Here is a 19,176-nt window from a genome sequence, read left to right on the forward strand (position 1 = left end):
GCTTCCGAGGTGCTCGACGCGCTCGATTCGCCAAAGGGGTGTGCGGGGGCGGTGCAGCTCTCGTAGGCGGGCGCCATTGGCAAAGAGCAGATATGGATGGTACGGCGGGCGGAGCGGGCTTACGGTCCCGCCGATCGATGACATTGCCCATCAGACTACTCTCACACCGCCTCAAATTCCTGGGTGAATTCACAGACGGTGTCGCCGAACAGCGACAAGAAAGCAGACTTTGTCGACTTTGCGCATATTAGCCAAGTTTTAGTCAGGGGTGGCGCTCCTAGATGACAAGTGAGGACATCGTCCTCCCCAATGCACACGCAGCGGACTTAGTGGTCCGAAGAGCATAGTCGGATGCGGTGCGAAGCTCATAAGCCTGGGTTGGACCCACCCTCGTGCAGCTCGGCCAGCGCCTGCGCTTGGTAGTGCTGGTAGGTGGCCATCGCATGCAAGGCGGAAGCAGCCTGGCCCACAGCCTTGTAAGCTCTAGTTCCGAGAGAGGCAGATAACTTACAGGCTTTGGACGGGAGACAAGGCGGACCCCGCCAAGAAGAGGCGCCACGTGGACAAAGATTGACCGCAATCGCGCGCTCAACCTGAGGAATCGCCATATACCCCCTGGCCGCTCCACTGTCAAGAGTGGTGAGGGCGGAGGGAAACACAGCACAAGCAGAAAAAAGTGCCCTTCAAAACCGCGTGAGCCTACTGTGCACCTCCGTGAAGAAGGGGACGAGAGGCTTTGAAGGCTTTGCCCTCTGGTCCTCTACGTAGCACCCATGTAGTCGGTCCGGCCGCGGAGCTGGGGGATTAACCCTCTCCAACCCACAGCTGAAGCAGCCCGGGAAAGCACGGCTAACATGTCCGTTTCAGGATCCGTTTTGACAGCGCTCACCTGCCCAAAGGGGGCGAGCCGGTCTGGATCATCATCGGACAATGAAAGCCCACCCTCCGATGCCGCGGTGGACATCTGGTCTCCGGTGTCATCGAGCGTAAGGGCTACCATCTGTTAGACGGATCGCTTCCCCGCCCGAAGCTTGGATGGAGCGCTTGGAGGAGCGGGAGGTCCGCGGGCACGTGGGCAATGGATTATCTCTCGCCACAACCCTCAGATCTGCCCGAGTGCCTGCTGCAGAGCAGGGGACAACTGGGATGGTTTGCCCTTTTGCAAAGGCTAGCCGCGATCTTTACTGCGCAACAGTCATGGCATCGCAATGACAACATGAACTGCCTGCGAGCAGCACATAAACATGCTGGACCCCCCAGGCATGCAACGCAGTGCCCGTGCTTATCATCCGAGGACAGGAAACCACCGCATCCAGAAACGCACGGTCAGAAAAGGACGTGCTGCACGACTGTGTTGCTCTCTTTGTGAAGTTGCAACTTTATACGCACTGCTCTGGAGGACCAGACCCAAAGAACGCCAGGCAAGGGAGAAACCCAGCTCAATCGTCTGCCGCTGCGTGTACACACTCTGGCCCGGGAGAATGCTCTCGTTCGCTCGAAATCGCTGGATCACAGCAGGAGGAACCCTCATCGACTCCCCTCAGAAGGCTGTTATAGTCTCTGAAGCGAAAAGGATAGCGAATTCTTGCTCCACCTGTGCTTATATTTGGAGATAATTGGCAATGAAACACACCTGCGCAAGCTTACGCTGCCAATTTTTTGGCATTCATTGGCCCGTTCCATACTCTTTCAGACAACTGGCTTCTAAACCGAATCCTCCCATTCGTGGATTTTCCTAGAATCAAATCCACCAATAGCATTGGAGTTCCCCACCCGAAGGGAAACTTGCCTAATTATCCCAACCTGCCTAGTTAACCTTGTTAAGACTTTAAATGTCACTTTAAGCTGTATGGAAGTGTCTTGAAAAATATCTAGTAAAATATTATTTACTGTCATCATGGCAAAGATAAAATAAATCAGTTATTAGAGATGAGTTATTAAAACTATTATGTTTAGAAATGTGTTCAAAAAATCTGCTCTCAGTTAATCAGAAATTAAGAAAAAAATAAAGAGGGGGCTAATAATTCAGGGGGGCTAATAATTCTGGCTTCAACTGTATATGAAAGTGATCCTGACCGAAATAATAAAATAACAGAAATGTAATGGTGTACCACAGACTGTCACAGACAATGTTTTTGAATAGTGTCTTCTCTGCACTCATTGTTTGCTTATTTGACTAATAAAAAAGCTGAGGTGATAAGAAGCTATCTTCAATTCAATTCCACTTTATTTCTATAGTGCTTTTACAATACAGATTGTATCAAAGCAGCTTAACAAAGAAATTCTAGTAAACTGAAACTGTGTCAGTCTAGTTTTCAAAGTTGAAGTTAGTTCAGTCCAATGTGGTTTGAATTTTACTGGTGAAAGTCTGAACACTGTAGAGCAAAACCATTCGATGCGGAGCACCACAAGTCCCAAACCATGGAAGCCAATGGTGAGAGTGGCAAGGAACAAACCTTCAACAAACTGACAAAAGTGAAGGAAAAAAACTTGAGAGAAACCAGGCTCAGTTGTGCACAGCCATATCTCCTCTGGCCAAACTTCTTGGGCAGAGCTGCAATCTAGGTGTCGGAGGCTGGAGAACACTGGACGTCCATTATAGAGAAGCTGCAGATGTATGTCAGTGGCAGGTGTTCTGGCTGACCCATGTAATCCTTCTTTTGTGAATATTACTCAAAGTATGAGTAAAAAGTAGCCCTTTTAAAAGTACTCAAGTGTAGTGAGTAGTGAGTGTTACGTTATGAAAGGTTGATGCGTTAACATGCAATTTGTGCAGGGATGTGTCAACGTTTTTAGTTATTGTTTAAAGCTATTTGGTACTTTCACTTATCGTACAATTAACATCATCCTCTCATCAGTAACATACTGTCTAAAAAGTCTCTTGGTCATTGCGTGTAAAGATTTTGGATATCTTTTAAAAACTTTTCTTGCTTCAAAACAGTTTGTTGCATTTATACACCACCAGTTTCCTCAGGTAGTAAATCTGTGATTTTGTTCCCATAGACAAGAATAAATAAAGGAGTGACTTCATGTTGAACATAAGAGTGGAGCAAAAGTACTGATTCAGCCCTAAACATGTACTCAAAGGGGAAGTTAAAGTACACATTTTTTAAAACTACCAAGTAAATTACAATTACAGAGAAAAACTACTCAATTATAGCAATTTATGTACTTGTTATATGTTACTTAACACCACTGGCCTTAAGTAAATACTATCAATTCCCTGAATTCTTAAACTCACTGTAGGCCATGATGAATTTTCTAGTTGATTTACTGAATATGCAAAATTATACCAGCTATTTATATATATTTTCATGTGACAACACAAAAAATACACTTTGTCATGAGGCTCAGTGTCAGAGGACACCAGTGGGTCAGACAACCCCAGTATGTCACCTGGCTCTGGGTCAGGAGGCACTGACAGATCAGACATTCCAGTGGATCAGAAGGCTTAGGATCAGGAGGCATTGGAGGGTCAAACAACCCCAGTGGGTCAGGAGGCTCTGTGTCAGGAGGCACTGGAGGATTAAACAACCCCAGTGGGTCAGGAGGCACGGGTGGTTCAGACAACCCCAGTGAGTGATGAGGCTCTGGGTCAGGACGCACTGGTGGATCAGACAACCCCAGTGAGTGATGAGGCTCTGGGTCAGGAGGCAGTGGTGGATCAGACAACCCTAGTGGGTCAGGTGGCTCTGTGTCAGGAGGCACTTGTGGGTCAGACAACCCCAGTGGGTTAGGTGGCTCTGGGTCAGGACGCACTGGCGGATCAGACAACCCCAGTGGGTCAGGAGGCACTGATGGTTCAGACAACCCCAGTGAGTCAGGAGACTCTGGGTCAGAAGGCACTGGTGGATCAGACAACCCTAGTGGGTCAGGAGGATCTGCCGGTTCAGACAGCCACAGCAGATTAGGAGGACCCGGAAACATAGATTTAGGAGGTTCAGGGCCAGGAGGCATTAGTGGCAGCTGCATCAACAACCCTTGCAGTTACTCTGGTGGCAGCAACTCTTGGAGCTCAGGTGGCACTGGATAGTCACACAGCTCTGGCAGCACTGGATAGTCACATGGCTCTGGTAGCCATTTGTGGGGCTCAGGTGGCGGCTCTGGCCATTCATAGGACTCAGTTGGTGACTCTAGTGCCCACTGATCAAGGAATTCAAGAGGACCTGGTGCCAGCCATTGGGGGAATTCAATAGGATCAGGTGATGGCATTTCAGGAACAGAAACTATAAGAGGAACCATGACAGGAAGAGACTTAGAAAAGGAAGCCACTTTGTGAGCTGATAGACTGGTGGCAGCTGTTTTTTTACCTGAAGAGCTGGTGGTGGCCATCTTGTGACATGAAGTACTAGTGTTTTTCATTTCATGAACAGAAAGCTGCATTTCTGTGGGTATTGCAGTTGGATGTCCCCTTCAAAAATATTTAGGAGTTTCCTTAGCAAGTCCCACAGTGAATTCAGAAGGACTCAATTGCAATGCAAGATTTATGTAAAATCCAAAGTCCACTGAGGATTGTGCAGTAGCATGCATGATGCAAATGGTTCAGATAGTTCTCTCCAGAAAAAAGATCATGAGACAAATGTTATCCCATGATGTTAGATGTGCCAGATTAATTCATTTATTAACATAGTCTTCTACAGCCTGATTACTTAGGCTAAGACACATTAATTAAACTGATTGATCCATAGCTTGTTGAACATATGTGGCTCAGTATTCTGTAGTGATGAAGGCGTGGGAACAGACATGGAGTTCCATGTGCAGCTTTGTTCAGAGAATGGTCGGGTAGGCAGGGGTTGACAACCAGCATGAACAGCATGAGACAATCCAGAGAGTATATTACAGGCAAAGTGTGGGGCAGACAGAAAACTATCACAATCCAAAAAACACTCCAAGAATCAAAAACCAGACAGCAAAACATAAAAACAAGCAACACTGGAACATGAAACAATACTGAGAATGGTGCTTAAATAGTCATTGTAGAGTAGTCAGTGAGGATGATCTCCAGCTGTGTGTGTGTAATCAAGGGGTCATCTGAAACTGGTGTGTGAATGCAGGACAAGGCGGGATTTGTAGTTTGGTAGAATGGCAGGGATTGTTCTCTAGCAGCCTGCAAGGGCAACACTACAGGTGATCATAACATTATTTATGTGCGTATGTATGTATGTATGTATGATTATATGTATATATATCAACGCACAATTGAGATGTGCAAAGATGCATTTATCATTGCGGTAATAAACACTTTTGGCTGAATAAGTACATTGTACATCCTGTAGAATAAATATTTTTAAAAAGTAAGTATAAAGAGCAAAGCATCTTGAAATACACAGGTGATAGATAAAACTAAAATCGGTTCTGTTTATGATTTTTTTTTATTTTCAACTGCACATGGTCTGTCAAATCGCTCCTTTTGACCATTTGACATAATGGACTGTAAACTTCACAGTTCCTTGCATTACATCCATAATTGCAATCCTTAAAACACAAACATGTTGCAGCTCCAAAACTCATGTCTGAAAAACCTGACAAAATTTGCTGAACAACTGAAACACAATTTCAGTGAACAGCTTTAACTTTCTACATTTTTCAATGGCTTACATAACTGAGAGCTGTATCATCATCACTTCTTGGTATTGACCTTATTCTGCAATGCCGAAGTAAGCTCGTTTTTGCGATTATTTTAAAACTTCCGATTGAGTTGCCTATGGAAGAAATGATAATAAATAATAAACGATTGAAAACTGTCAAACTACTTGCTCTACAAACAAGTGTGTTCATGACTACATAAAATTAAGAATAATACTGAAAATATCAGTTTGCAACATCAAGCCGCATAAGGAGTAAATGAGCCAAAAAGATTCCAATGGCTGCGCCCACTCGTAGGTGAAGAATAAGGTCAATAGGGAAATCTATAACAAAACACCTCACATCCTGCCAATTAAATTAGATTATTTTTATATTCAATCTCTTACACCCCATCTATGATTATAAAGCACTTAATGATGGTCAACAGAGAAGGAACCAATTATAAAAACCTACAGTCACTGACAGGATAGAAGGTGCATTCATTGAAATTCTATATCTTTTTTTCTTTTAAATATATCGGTATATTCTATATCATTTACATTTCCCTTTTATATTTCAACAGAATACAATAAATAACTGACCTCCCTTCGACCAGTAACACAGTCCATATCAATTGCAGGAGCTGTTTGATACACACACATAATGGCAGCACTCATGGCAAATTTCTACACGTACTGGTGTTTTTTTAATCTAAAATATTTTTTTGTTTCAATTTCTTCCACATTCATGCCTTTTCATTCTAAAACACTTAACAATGACACAGTGAACTCACATTCAAATAAAGACAAAAACATACATTTTACATCAAGAGCTTCTCAAAACCTGATTTCGATATTTTAGCTAAAATATGTAATTTTCAACGTTTAAGTCAAGTTTTTCTTTTTCTGTAGACTTTACACTATTTTAAATATTAGTTTCCCATGAGTAATACTGCAACAAAAATAAATATCCAGTTAATGTCATGGTTTCTCATAATACATTTTAAAGACAAGTACAAAACGGACCTACCCATGCACTCAAATAGTATGCAACAAAACGTTGTCTTATATTTGTCACTGACTGGGGTAAAGCTGTGAATGGGATGTTGAGCACAGTTCAGAAAAAAGCTAAACATCTACTACCACAGCCAGGACATTGTGGGTAGAGTCAAAGTGATCTTCACTATCCATACCGATATGGAATTTCAGTGTGAATTTTCCGGTGGCTGAAGTGCAGTGGCTAGTTTAATGTCCACAGGCAAGTGTAGCAAGTCCTTAAGTCGTGATCAGTTTGGCAAGCCTGGGCAAGATGTTTCATTTTCCATTTTCTGGACCACATTTCTTTATTTATTTCAACCGATTTGGTCTGTTGGAAGCTGGAGTCAAAAGTTTAGTTCTGTTCTGCTTTTCGGAGAGTAACAGCAGAGTAAAATAAAGTCCTCTGAATTCAGAGAAATTACTCTAGTGATTCTTGCAAGCAAACATGCAAAATGGCTTTTTCATACTTTTCACAGGAGTACACAAAATGGAGAACTTTGACTTGTCTGATCTTATCTTTTGCCTTTTTTTATTATAAATTAACAAACAAATAATATCAGACATATTTTTTTTAACGGTACCTTTGGTTTTTTCTTTAAATATTATTTGTAATTAATTTATTTGTATTACCTTTTTTAATAATGTTATTATTTTACAGACCAACCTTCTGGTAAGGAAGGCCAGAAAGGCTCACATATCCCTGTCATTTACACCTACTACCTTAACCGAAGCACTTTCTTGTCTGCTTTTTCCAGCAAGATCCTCACTTTAAAAAATGGTGCAATTTCCATATCTTCTCAAAGAAGAAAAAACAAGAGCCCCACCACCATGTTTCTTCAACAAAATGACAGTAGAACTGTATGTAAAAAGAATAATCCACTCTGGAAAAATAAGTTAGCGTAACCGAATCCTCTTTGGTGAAAAAAAAATTAGACTCATATGGAGAAACCAAGATGTTTGCTGGGCAGTCACTCAAGGTTTCTGGATGTTCAGCATGAGTTTGGAGACGAAACTGACAATGGCTGAAGCAGAATTGTCTGGTTCCAACTCAGCAAATAGGTGACTCACATTATCTGTCGTGCTTCCTTGTTTTCGAGCCACAAACCCAAAAAGCCTGCATTGTGAACCAGAAAAAAGATTGAGTCAGTTTTTTTCAGCCTTTGACAAAGTTCTAGACAATTATTCATTATGATATACTCACTTTGCTACACCACCCTCTGCTTTATTCCACCTGTGAGAACAACAGAACAGGATCTTAGTGAATTTAAGGCCCAATTAGAGGAAAAGCACTGTCCAATTAAAGCATTCATAGGAGTGAAAAGTTTTGCATCTACTGGCAATGTAAAGCTAAATAAAACTGGTGCAGAAGCTATTTTCATAATGTCTAAAGACACGTAAACCAGCACACATTAGGTTGCAAACATGGAGAGAAGCTGTTGATTAGATCCATATAAACTACTAACAACATAGGGATGTATTAAGCAACCCAGTCTCATTCTGAAAACGTAGTCCCGTGGACATTTCTAAAGACCATGGCTACCGTTGTGTACGTCGGTGGACTTGAAACGCAGAGAGGAGCTGACCACGACGATGACGATGATCCGGGTTCGAGTCCAGAGAAGAGCGGTTCCAAAAATCAGGTAATACAAAAACAGAATCCAAAAAATAAAGTGAACAAGTTCGTAACAGGATAAGAATGTGGTAAAATCCGAAAACGTGGCAAAAATGAGACGAGGACTTTTCTTTTTCTGGATGGCTTTTGTAAATTTTTGGTTGGATTTAGGGAAGTAAGCGGGTGGGTGGCGGGTCATTGGTAAAATTGGTTGGGTTCAGGGAAAGAGGAGGGTAGGTCAGCCGATTGGATGGTAGCCCAGTCAATCATTCAGCCAGTCGGACGGACGGACGGTCATTTGAAAGCGGCCTCTGGTGAGTTCACACAAGAACAGCACGGGCGCGAACGGCACTCGTGAGAGGCATTTGAGATGCGAAAAAGCACAAACAGCGGCCTCTCGTGGAATCGCGAAAACAAAAACTGCAAAAATGTACACCTCCCAGGATGTATTTCGTGGTCTCCAGAAACGTCCACTGGGCTATGTTTTCAGAATGAGCCTGGATTGATATTAAGGCATACTTTTGGGCACTGGAAATCCCGCAAATACCAGAAAACTGACTGCCACAAACCATAGTAAATCACACTGTGTTATTACATTTTATTACACAGCTGTCTGGAATACATGAATCTAATTGGTCAGTCAACAAGGTATGTTATTCCCAGATAACAACCTCTGAAACTAATACTAATTTTACCATCAGTGAATACGTTCACATCCATAGAATATATACAGTATGATTGTCTCTTCTACTATTGTTTTTCACTGCACCATCTCGTCTGACAATATGTAGGTTAGTGTATACTCCATTCAGGATTTTAGTTTCTGTCAGCTTTGTCTTTAATAAAAGAATTACTAAACTATTACTCACAACAAGGTTTTGTGATTACTTTTTATGTTTTATGGCAAGTATTAGTATAATAAGTTGGAAAAAGTACATCCTAAATCCTACATAAAGCCCTTCAGTCTTATACAGCCTGCCTGATGATAAGCCTGATAAGATGGATGTACTTTGTCCTTTACATATAATCTCTTCCCATAAATTTGCATTAAAAGTGAAATACATAAAAATGTGCTATATATGCAATAAGGTCTAATTTATCATGTTCTAAAATCAATGTTCATGCTCTTTCACTGCTAATGCGTCACTTTGTGACTTTACAGTGGTCCTGACAGTAGTTTTTATTATGCTATACTATAAGAGGATTAGTGTTTCAAGCTGTTTGTAAATCTGGCCCTATACTGTATGTCAAAATAGGTTTCTGAAAGGAGTAGCTCATACACCATGTAGACAAGCAAATTAAAATACTCCAAAAAATACTTACTTTCTCTCTTGTGGGTCCATATTGCAGTATGTGATCAAATTGATTGGGTAATGACGTCTGAAAAAAACCCTACAAAAACACAAACAAAAAGTTTAGTTTTTCCCAAGGCTGACGCTCATACATCATTCAGAACATCTTTCATTAATTTTCCTTCAGCTTCAGTTGCTTTCACTCCTTTGAATCGATTCATTTGTTCCCAAACAGGAATTAAAATTGTTACATTGTTGCACTTTGTTCTTGGTGCGGTTCGTTTTTACATGGCAAAGTTTCTAAACGGACCAAAATAGCTAAAAAAAGTCAAGTGTGAGTAAACTCTCCACACATTGGTCAGAGTTTCCATTAATTTTAAATGGTGACACCCTCAGATGTCGTCACTATATATAGAGCAGAGATAAGACTTTCTCATACATAGCAGTTGGCTTATGCGTTATAGGCTTTACATTATATAGAGAAAAAACAGATAAACCAAGTATGCTGTTCGGTCAATTTTCCCAACGGATAAATAGCTCTCGTTATATTTCAGCATGCTTTCACTTTCATATTTTACAAGAAATGCACAATTACTTATAGGAATGGCATCCCGCCCTACTCATAATTCTCTCTTTATATAGCCATGTATGCCTATTACATATTCATAATACACTGTGATATATCGCTTTCTCACTACAATCGATCCGCTCTAGAGTTTGTTTCAATCGAGCCGAGCCCACCTCATGACAGGCGATCTCGGAGCAATTGTTTTGGCACAGATCTGATTGCTGAATTCACATTAGCCAAATGAACCGCACTAACTGGGCAAACGAGACAGGTTCCGAAATAAAAGTCTAGGTGTGAAAGCACCCTTAGTCTCTTTTTTAATCAGGGGTCTAGACTGGACTGTGGGGAAAACCGGAGTACCTGGAGGAAACCCACGTGAACATTGGCAGAACATGCAAACTCCACACAGAAATGCCAACTGACCCAGCCGGGGCTCGAACCAGCGACATTCTTGCTGTGAGGTGACAATGCTAACCACTGAGCCACCGTGCCACCCCATTCAAAACATTTACCACTTCAATTTAAAAAAATTAATCATATTAAATCTACTTACTTCCTCTGATTGTCAGTGAGTGTGATGCCCTGGGTAGACACTTTAAATTGGACTATGGTTGCTGTAGGAGTAGATTTGGCAGCAAGTGTTTCAGTGATGGCTTTGGCTACAGCCTGGGGACCAGTCAGAGATTCCATATCCACAGAGTTTATGTACAAAACGTTACAAGCTGGAAGAAAGAGAAATAATTAGTGTATAGTGTAGACTTCATCTGTGCAGTTTTTGTTTTAAATCCTATGTGGCAGTAGTGGGATATGCAAGTTAGCTACCATATCACATTTTTTTAGACCTGTTTTCAGGTGTACATGAGTGTAGATGATTTTTTTTAGAAAGTGTTTTAAAGTTAAACTAGTATATGATACAGTTTGTGCTCACCATAAAAATCTTCAGTAGGTTTAGGGGGTCCTGAAATGTGAGGAAAGTGACAAGAAATTAGGTGACAAATTAGATATTTAAAAAGTCATGAAGAGCGTAAGAAGAGACATGCCTGCTCCCTGCTTTAATAAATCCATTGTTGAACTTGTTGGTGTGGCTAGTTCCAAGGCCTCTTCATTTGGATCTGTTTAAAAAAGGACAAACCTTGAAGACATTAAATCAAATCCAAAGACTTCTATGATGCAATACAGATGGACAATGAGTGACACTACTAGAGATATAAGCGAACAGGATTCAATTAGAAGAGGTCAATTACAGAGGCTGCAGGAATGGGGCGACAATGGCATTCTCACCTCTTGTAGGGATCATAAGCTTGCATGGAAGAGCCAGAGGTGTGATGGCATGTTGATATACAAGAGCAGACAGACACCCTGTAAATGAACCCATACACACAAAGGACATGTTACAGTGTACAAACACGCTGATGAGTGGAAGGCTAGTTTTAATAGGTTCTAATTTACAGTAAAATACACATCATTTTATTACCAAAGTAGGGTTCGTTTGGGCAACCCTTAAGTCTCACACCCTTGGCACTGGTTTCAATCAAGAAGTGTCGTACCAACTCATTTGTAATGTCTCCAACTTGAAAGCAAGTAGAAAAGATAAATGAAGCTGAACATCAGTTCAGAAATTAAGATCTAAAGAGTGATGTATGCATACCAGTGTGTTTTACCTTTCTTGTTTTGCTGCACTGTTGGAGGAGGAGAGGCTACTTTCATGGCCAAGCCATACGCTCCTCTGAAGGAGTTACTGTCTCGAATGACAAATGCTCCAGGTTCACGATCTTTAAGAATGCAAATGGCTGAAAGGTACAAATAAGTAAAAATGTCATTACAAATCCACACTTCCATAGATAAAAGAAAAAACACAGTAACTACACATCTTAGATAATTATAAATGTCAAAATTGTATCTTGATATTGCCTGTCCTGTTTAAAAAATCCAGCAAAGCAGTTCACCACTATGAAGTACTGAATATTTTGCAAGCTGGAAACTGCATGGGGTCTTTGGGCTTACTGTTCCCAGTATGGAGAAATGGGGGCTCAATTTTTTTACAACAGCATGACTATAACAGACTTCTAGCTTTGCAAGCACATGGAATATTTTGTGACAGAGAGGTTTGATCCACTGAAAAAAAAAAAAAAAAACATTTTGTGAAAATCAAGATAAAATATCTTACCTTGTTCCCTGGTGATTTCTGGTTTGTACCAATATTTGGATGTATCTTGAACAAATTTGATATTGATTCTAATATCTGGAGGTCCATCTGTTCAGAAGAAGACAGGTTTTTTTATTTTTCAAATATGTACACACATCTGTTTAATATACAGTGGAGATCAAAGTTAGAGAACAACCAACCAAACTTTATATCAGCTTACCACTTACTGTATATTTGGGCGGTAAATCCTTAGGGAGAAATTTTTTAATGATACAGCACATTTCCTTTATTGGGTTTTGGGTATTACAAGTTATGTTAGAGTCCTGGCATGGGACTTCACTACTGTTCTGGAAGGCCTGTCTGCAGATTACTTTGAGGCAATTGAGTCAGTGTCTCTGGCTATTCTTCTACAAGCTATGAGATCAGATCAGATCGAAAATCAGAGCAATTGTTAGTGTGCTTTGGTCCTCCAAAGAAAGGGTCACCTGCATCCAAACAAAACTAAGTTGGTAGCTTTTTGAGGCTGGTGTATGTAGTCTGTGGACAGTTTTGTCTTTAGTGATAAGGATGAACTCGGCAAGGAGTATGGCAGCTTCAAAAACTTTCCCAAGTTCTAATGTCCTGATGAGTCCACAATTTACAGTAGCATACTGTGTCACACTGTTGTGAGGTGCCTACACATTAGTGGATTGATTTGATCTGTGCTTCGTGATGCAAACGCCTTAAAGGGGCAAGTTTTGTCATTTCTGACACAACATCTTGTTTCCTCTCAAGGAACAATGGCTATATATGTAATATGAGATGTTTAGTGGCCACAACATTAGTGTCCATTTTAATATTTCATAGTCAGCTTTTAGGAATTTTTAACATCTTACCCATTTTTTGATGGTGCGGTTTTCTGCATGGTAATTGCTGTCTGATAAAATTGGTGAGCAATTCCAGCTGCAGAGTTCAACTGCTTGTTTAAATATTTGATTTAAGTTTTTATAGTGTGCTTAAATTCGCATGTCTACAGAAACATTTTTTACCAAGCTGAGCGTGTTTTTTCTGTTGTTGTCTATAGAAGTGCTGTGTTTTTTTTAAATGCCAGCAGTGTAGCAAGGCCCTGAGTGTGCATTGTACACTCAGTGATGAGATGCTTGACAAAAATACTTTAGAGGACAATTCCCCTTAGAATATTATATGCAACTAAAACACATTCATTCATTATTTTTCCTTTGGCTAAGTTCCTGATTTATCAATGGTTGCCGCAGAGGAATGAACCATGACAACTAAAACTATTATATATTATAATTAAAAATGATATTTACTCCTGCAAGGATAACTTCAAATAGGACTAAGCAAATATAGGAATTAAGCAAGTTGAAGGTTATTACTTAATTTTGACCTCCACTGTAATTTTATTCATAAAACTTTAGCTGTCATACCATATATTGAGGTGATTGCAGGTCCTTGTGGGGGCACTTGTGTAGGACCACAATCTGCTGGACCACTTTCAGAATTTTCCATGGAGGATCCTGCTCTTATATCCAGGGGTAAGAACAAGGAGGGACTAGAGGATTGCTCTATAGGAAATGTGGGAGTAGCATGTCCAGGCTGAACTGTAGAAGTGATGCTTTGTCTGGATTGTGCCCCATGTCTCTCATCTGGAGTCGCCTGACCTCTAGGTAGGACTTTGTGATCTGGACTTGAGGCAACTGGTGCAGGTGAGGGATGACGGTCTAGCACAGGACTTGGTGGGATGAATTTTCCGCTGCGACCCAGAAGAGGGCTGTTAGGAGTGGTTGGTTCACTGCCACTGTTGGCTGTTGTTATACGCCGCCCAAAGGCAGGGCTGCTCGGACCACCAAGCCTACGCTGAAGGGCAGGGCTTGGGGGAGTGTTGGTGGCAACTGTACGGTGGAGTGTGTTGGGGCTTCCTGGGACGTGATGAATACCCATGATGTTAACAGTGGCCTCATCAGGGTTAAGGTAAGAAAAGGTATCCAGAAATAGAGGAGCTCGAATGGGCTCAGATGGAAATGATGGAAAGGCACGCTGATTGCCAAAGCTGTTAGAAAGCACAAGAGATATAATAGAAAAAGTTAATTAAGTTAGTATACAATTAAATAAATAAGAAACAGTGCTGTGAATAACAGCATTATAAATAACGCCATTACCAAGGGAATTACTTTTTAGAGTTACTATTACTATTACTATTAGAGTAATCAAATAAATAACTGTTTTCTCCATTACAATGCAGTTAATGTTAATAAAATGTGGCATAATATTTTTGATATACTGTATAATTTGCTGTAATTTACCTCACTGAAGTTTAATTAAGTGACCATCTCACTTAAAATATTTAATATTGGGGGTGTTGTTTACTTTTATAATAAAGTATAAAATAATACATTGATTCAGTTAATATTTCAGTGAATTAACTAGCAACTAGTTACTTTTTTGAAGTAACATGCCCAGGACATATACATATATTTTGGACCTGAAAAAAAATTTGTGGTCAGATAACAACACTTACCCATCTGAGCTAGTGTTGTTAACTGGCTGAGGTGGGCTGAAAGTGTGGGCAGGAGGAACTGGTCTTTCAGAAGCAGAAGAGTATGGGTGGTGCAAAGGAGAAATGAATCCCCCTTCTCTGATTCCTGTTCCCACAAAACCATGTGGCTCTAGAAAAAAAAAAAAAAAACAGAACAAGAAATATATATAAAATTATAATTTACTGCAGAGGATATAACACACATTTGAGTTGATATTATGAAAGCTCAAGGATGAAAAACTGTTCAAACTAAATTCAAAATGGTATACTGGCAAAATGACTAAGTATGGAAAAATAGATATTTTTCTAAACACAAAATGCTAGTCTAAATGTGCAGGTGCATTATTTAAAGCCCACAAATGTCAATGATCCAATGAGTGGAGCTGATTATTACAAGTAACATAACAAGTAATATTAGTTCCCCTTCGGGGGGAACTTCAGCACTATAAGTGGATTTGATTGTAAAATCCACGCATTGGGAGGTTCGGTTCAGAAGCTACTCGTCTGAAAGAGTATTGAACGGGCCAATTAAGAATGAATTGGCAGCGCAAGCCTGCGCAGGTGAGCGGCATAAGCAATCAACTGAGTATATAAGCTCACCTGGCGCCAGCAGACGCTATCCTTTTCGCTTCAGAGACTTTCTGATCGAGTCGATGAGGGTTCCTCCTGCTGTGACCAGCGATTCTGAGCGAACGAGAGCATTCTCCCGGTCCAGAGTGTGTACACGCAGTGGCAGACGGTCGAGCTGGGTTTCTCCCTTGCCTGGCGTTCTTTGGGTCCGGTCCTCCAGAGCGGTGCGTATAAAGTTGCAAACTTCACAGAAAGAGCAACACAGTCGTGCAGCACGTCCTTATCAGGACGGCGCTCCGACTGTGCGTTTCTGGATGCGGTGGTTTCCTGTCCTCGGATGATGGGCGCGGGCACTGCGTTACATGTCTGGGGGTCCAGCATGTTAATGCGCTGCTCGCGGGCAGTTCATGTCGTCATTGCGATGCCATGACTGTTGCGCAAGATCGCGGTTAGCCTTTGCAAAAGGGCGAACCACCCCAGTTGTCCCCTGCTCTGCAGCGGGCACTCGGGCAGATCTGAGGGTTTCAGCGAGAGATAATCCGTCGCCCACGGGCCCGCGGACCTCCTGCTCCTCTAAGCGCTCCATCCAAGCTTCGGGCGGGGGAAGCGATCCGTCTATCAGATGGTAGCCCTTACGCCCGATGACACCGGAGACCAGATGTCCACCGCGGCATCGGAGGGTGGGCTTTCATTGTCCGATGATGATCCAGACCCGCTCGCCCCCTTCGGGCTGGTGAGCGCTGTCACTACGGATCCTGAAACGGACATGTTAGCCGTGCTTTCCCGGGCTGCTTCGGCCGTAGGTTGGAGATGGTTTATCCCCCAGCTCCGCGGCCGGACCGACTAGAGGGGCGTTCCCTTCTTCCCGGAGGTGCACAGTAGGCTCACGCGGTCTTGTAAAGCACTTTTTTCTGCTCGTGCTGCGTGTTCCTCCACCCTAACCACTCTTGACGGTGAAACAGCCAGGGGGTATGTGGCGATTCCTCAGGTTGAGTGTGCGATGGCGGTAAATCCGCGCGGCGCCTCTTCTTGGCGGGGTCCGCCTCGTCTCCCATCCAAAGCCTGTAAGTTATCTACCTCCCTCGGAGCTAGAGCTTACATAGCTGCGGGCCAGGCTGCTTCCGCCTTGCGTGCGATAGCCACCTACCAGCGCTACCAAGCGCAGGCGAGCTTACGAGCTTCGCACCGCCGCCGACTTAGCTCTTCGGACTACTGAGTCCGCTGCGTGTGCATTGGGGAGGACGATGTCCACATTAGTGGTCCAGGAGCGCCACCCCTGGCTGATATGCGCAAAGTCGACAAAGTCCGCTTTCTTGACTTCCCCATATCCCCAGCCAGGTTCGGCGACACTGTCTGTGAATTCACCCAGGAATTCAAGGCGGTGAGAGAGCAGTTGGTGGGTGATGTCTTATCGGCGGTCCGTAGCCCGCTCCGCCCGCCGTGCCATTCATACCTGCTCCTCGCCGAAGGCGCCCGCCTACGAGAGCTGCTCCGCCCCCGCACACGCCTCCGGCGAAGCGAGCGCGTCGGGCACCTCGGAAGCAGGCAGCCCCCCTGCCCAGAACGCCGCAAAGTCCGGCAACGGACCGCGAAGCGCCCCTGGGACAGGCCATCTGGAGAAGAGGGAACTTGCTCTTTCCCCGCTGGAGGGCGGGGCCCCATTTCCAACGGCACTTTTTACTGCCATGAAAACATTATGAAAGGGCACTTTTCACTTCCCCAGATGTGACAGCCCGAAATCTGCCAGTCTGGGACGCTATGCTTTCTAGCTTGCAGATTCGGTGCGTTTCGCCAGTGGCTCACGAGCGCTGGGAGGACGGTCTCCTTTCTCCCACCCCTCAAGCCTCCCCTCCGGAGCTCGGGTTTGGAGTGAGAGCAAATATCTCACCTCCAGCTTTTCCGTGGGACCCGCGAGCTTCCCGGATCAGCACACCCACTCCGCGCTGCCCCACTGCTGGTACGTCAGCGATTGTAGCGATGAGTCCATTAGCGAGAGCTCTGCCTGCCTGGTTAGCGCGGGCCAGCTCTTCGCGGTGGCTCATACGCACAATCAGACTCGGCTATGCGATTCAGTTCGCGAAACGGCCCCCCAAGTCACGGGTGTGTATTCACCAGGGTCAGCCCCCTGTCCGCCCCTGTCTTGCGAGAGGAGATTGCTGTCCTCCTGGCGAAGGATGCAATCGAGCCGCTCCCTCCAGCCGAGATGGAGAGCGGGTTTTACAGCCCACACTTCATCGTGCCCAAAAAGAGCGGTGGGTCACGGCCAATCCTAGATCTGCGCGTTTTGAACCGCTGCCTGCACAAGCTGCCGTTCAGAATGCTCACGCAGAAGCGCATCCTCCGGTGCGTTCGTCCTCTGGGTTGGTCTGCAGCATTAGACCTGATGGACGCGTATTTCTATGTCTCCACTCTTCCTCGCCACCGACAGTTTCTGCGGTTTGCGTTTGAAGGTCGAGCTTGGCAATACAAAGCCCTCCCCTTCGGGCTCTCTCTGTCTCCGCGGGTCCTCACCAAGCCCGCGGAGGGTGCCTCAGCGCCCCTTCGGCTCGCGGGCATCTGCATACTCGATTTCTTTACGACTGGCTGATTTTTGCCCTCTCTCGGAGCAGTTGATTATGCACAGAGACAAAGTGCTCTGGCACTTCCACCTGTGGGGGTTTCAGGTCAACCGAGAAAAGAGCAAACTCGCCCCCGTGCAGAGGATCTCTTCTCTCGAGCTGGAGTTGGACTCGGTCACCATGGCAGCGCGCCTCTCCGGAGAGCGCGCTCAGCTGATGCTGTACTGTCTGAGAGAGCTCGACAGTAAAACTGTGGTCCCACTGAAACTATTTCTGAGGCTCCTGGGGCATATGGCATCCGCAGCCGCTTCATGCCGCTCGGATTATTCTATATGAGACCACTTCAGCACTGGCTGATCACGATCGAGTCCCCAGACGCGCATGGCACGCGCGCGCACACCGAGTCTCTGTTACTGCGCTGTGTCGCCGCGCCCTCAGCCCTTGGAGCGACCCCTCGTTCCTACAGGCCCGGGTGTCTCTAGAACAGGCGTCCAGTTTTGTTGTCGTTTCAGCAGACGCTTCCAACACGGGCTGGGGGGCTGTGCGTTGCGGGTATGCGGCTGCGGACCTGTGGAAAGGTACCCAGTTGCATTGGCATATCGCCTGGAGCTGTTGGCAGTGTTCCTCGCTCTCCACCGTTTTTTTCCGGTGCTGGAGCGGCAACACGTGCTGGTCAGGACGGACAGTACGGCGGCGGTGGCGTATATCAGCCGTATAGGGGGTATGCGCTCTCGCCGCATGTCTCAGCTCGCCCGCCGTCTGCTCCTCTGGAGTCATTCGCGGCTGAAATCGCTGCACGCCATTCATATTCAGGCAAGCTCAACCGTGCAGCCGATGCGCTCTCACGGCAGCCTTGCGTCCTGGAGAATGGAGACTCCACCCCGAGTCTGTTCAGCTGATATGGGCGCGATTTGGGAAAGCCCAGATCGATCTGTTGCTTCCCCTGAGATCGCTCATTGCCAGTTGTTCTTTCCCTGACCGAGTGCTCTCGGCACGGATGCACTGGCTTACAGCTGGCCTCGGGGCACGCGCAAATACGCGTTTCCCCCAGTGAGCCTGCTCGCGCAGTTACTGTGCAAGGTCAGGGAGGACGAGGAACAGGTTGCTGGTTGCGCCCCTCTGGCTCAACCGGACCTAGATGTCAGAGCTCTCCCTCGCGATAGCCCTCCCCTGGCAGTCCCTTCGAGAGAGCACCTACTCTCTCAGGGACAGGGCACCACCTGGCACCCTCGCCGATCTTTGAAGAGATTTTTAGACGCGAGGAAGACTTAGGTAACCTCCGATTGCGGTGG

At 44.5% G+C, this 19,176-nt stretch overlaps 1 protein-coding gene across 36 annotated transcripts in view; it reads right to left on the reverse strand.

Moving 5' to 3' along the window:
* Positions 1-5,353: 5,353 nt before the first annotated feature.
* tns1a (tensin 1a) overlaps positions 5,354-19,176 on the reverse strand; it is a 108,296-nt gene continuing 94,473 nt past the window's right edge. For all 36 annotated transcript variants that reach the window (XM_073953974.1, XM_073953990.1, XM_073953970.1 and 33 more), the window contains 12 exons: positions 14,739-14,886; positions 13,648-14,270; positions 12,242-12,328; positions 11,736-11,864; positions 11,549-11,644; positions 11,356-11,433; positions 11,115-11,186; positions 11,003-11,032; positions 10,628-10,796; positions 9,538-9,606; positions 7,804-7,833; positions 5,354-7,716 (listed from right to left, as the gene is read on the reverse strand). In XM_073953974.1, coding sequence (XP_073810075.1) covers positions 7,575-7,716; positions 7,804-7,833; positions 9,538-9,606; positions 10,628-10,796; positions 11,003-11,032; positions 11,115-11,186; positions 11,356-11,433; positions 11,549-11,644; positions 11,736-11,864; positions 12,242-12,328; positions 13,648-14,270; positions 14,739-14,886 — 1,673 coding nt within the window. In that variant the 3' untranslated portion in view covers positions 5,354-7,574. The remainder of the gene's footprint in view (positions 7,717-7,803; positions 7,834-9,537; positions 9,607-10,627; positions 10,797-11,002; positions 11,033-11,114; positions 11,187-11,355; positions 11,434-11,548; positions 11,645-11,735; positions 11,865-12,241; positions 12,329-13,647; positions 14,271-14,738; positions 14,887-19,176) is intronic.

This window comes from Danio rerio, chromosome 6 (genome assembly GCF_049306965.1).
Source record: "Danio rerio strain Tuebingen ecotype United States chromosome 6, GRCz12tu, whole genome shotgun sequence".
Taxonomy (NCBI): domain Eukaryota; kingdom Metazoa; phylum Chordata; class Actinopteri; order Cypriniformes; family Danionidae; genus Danio; species Danio rerio.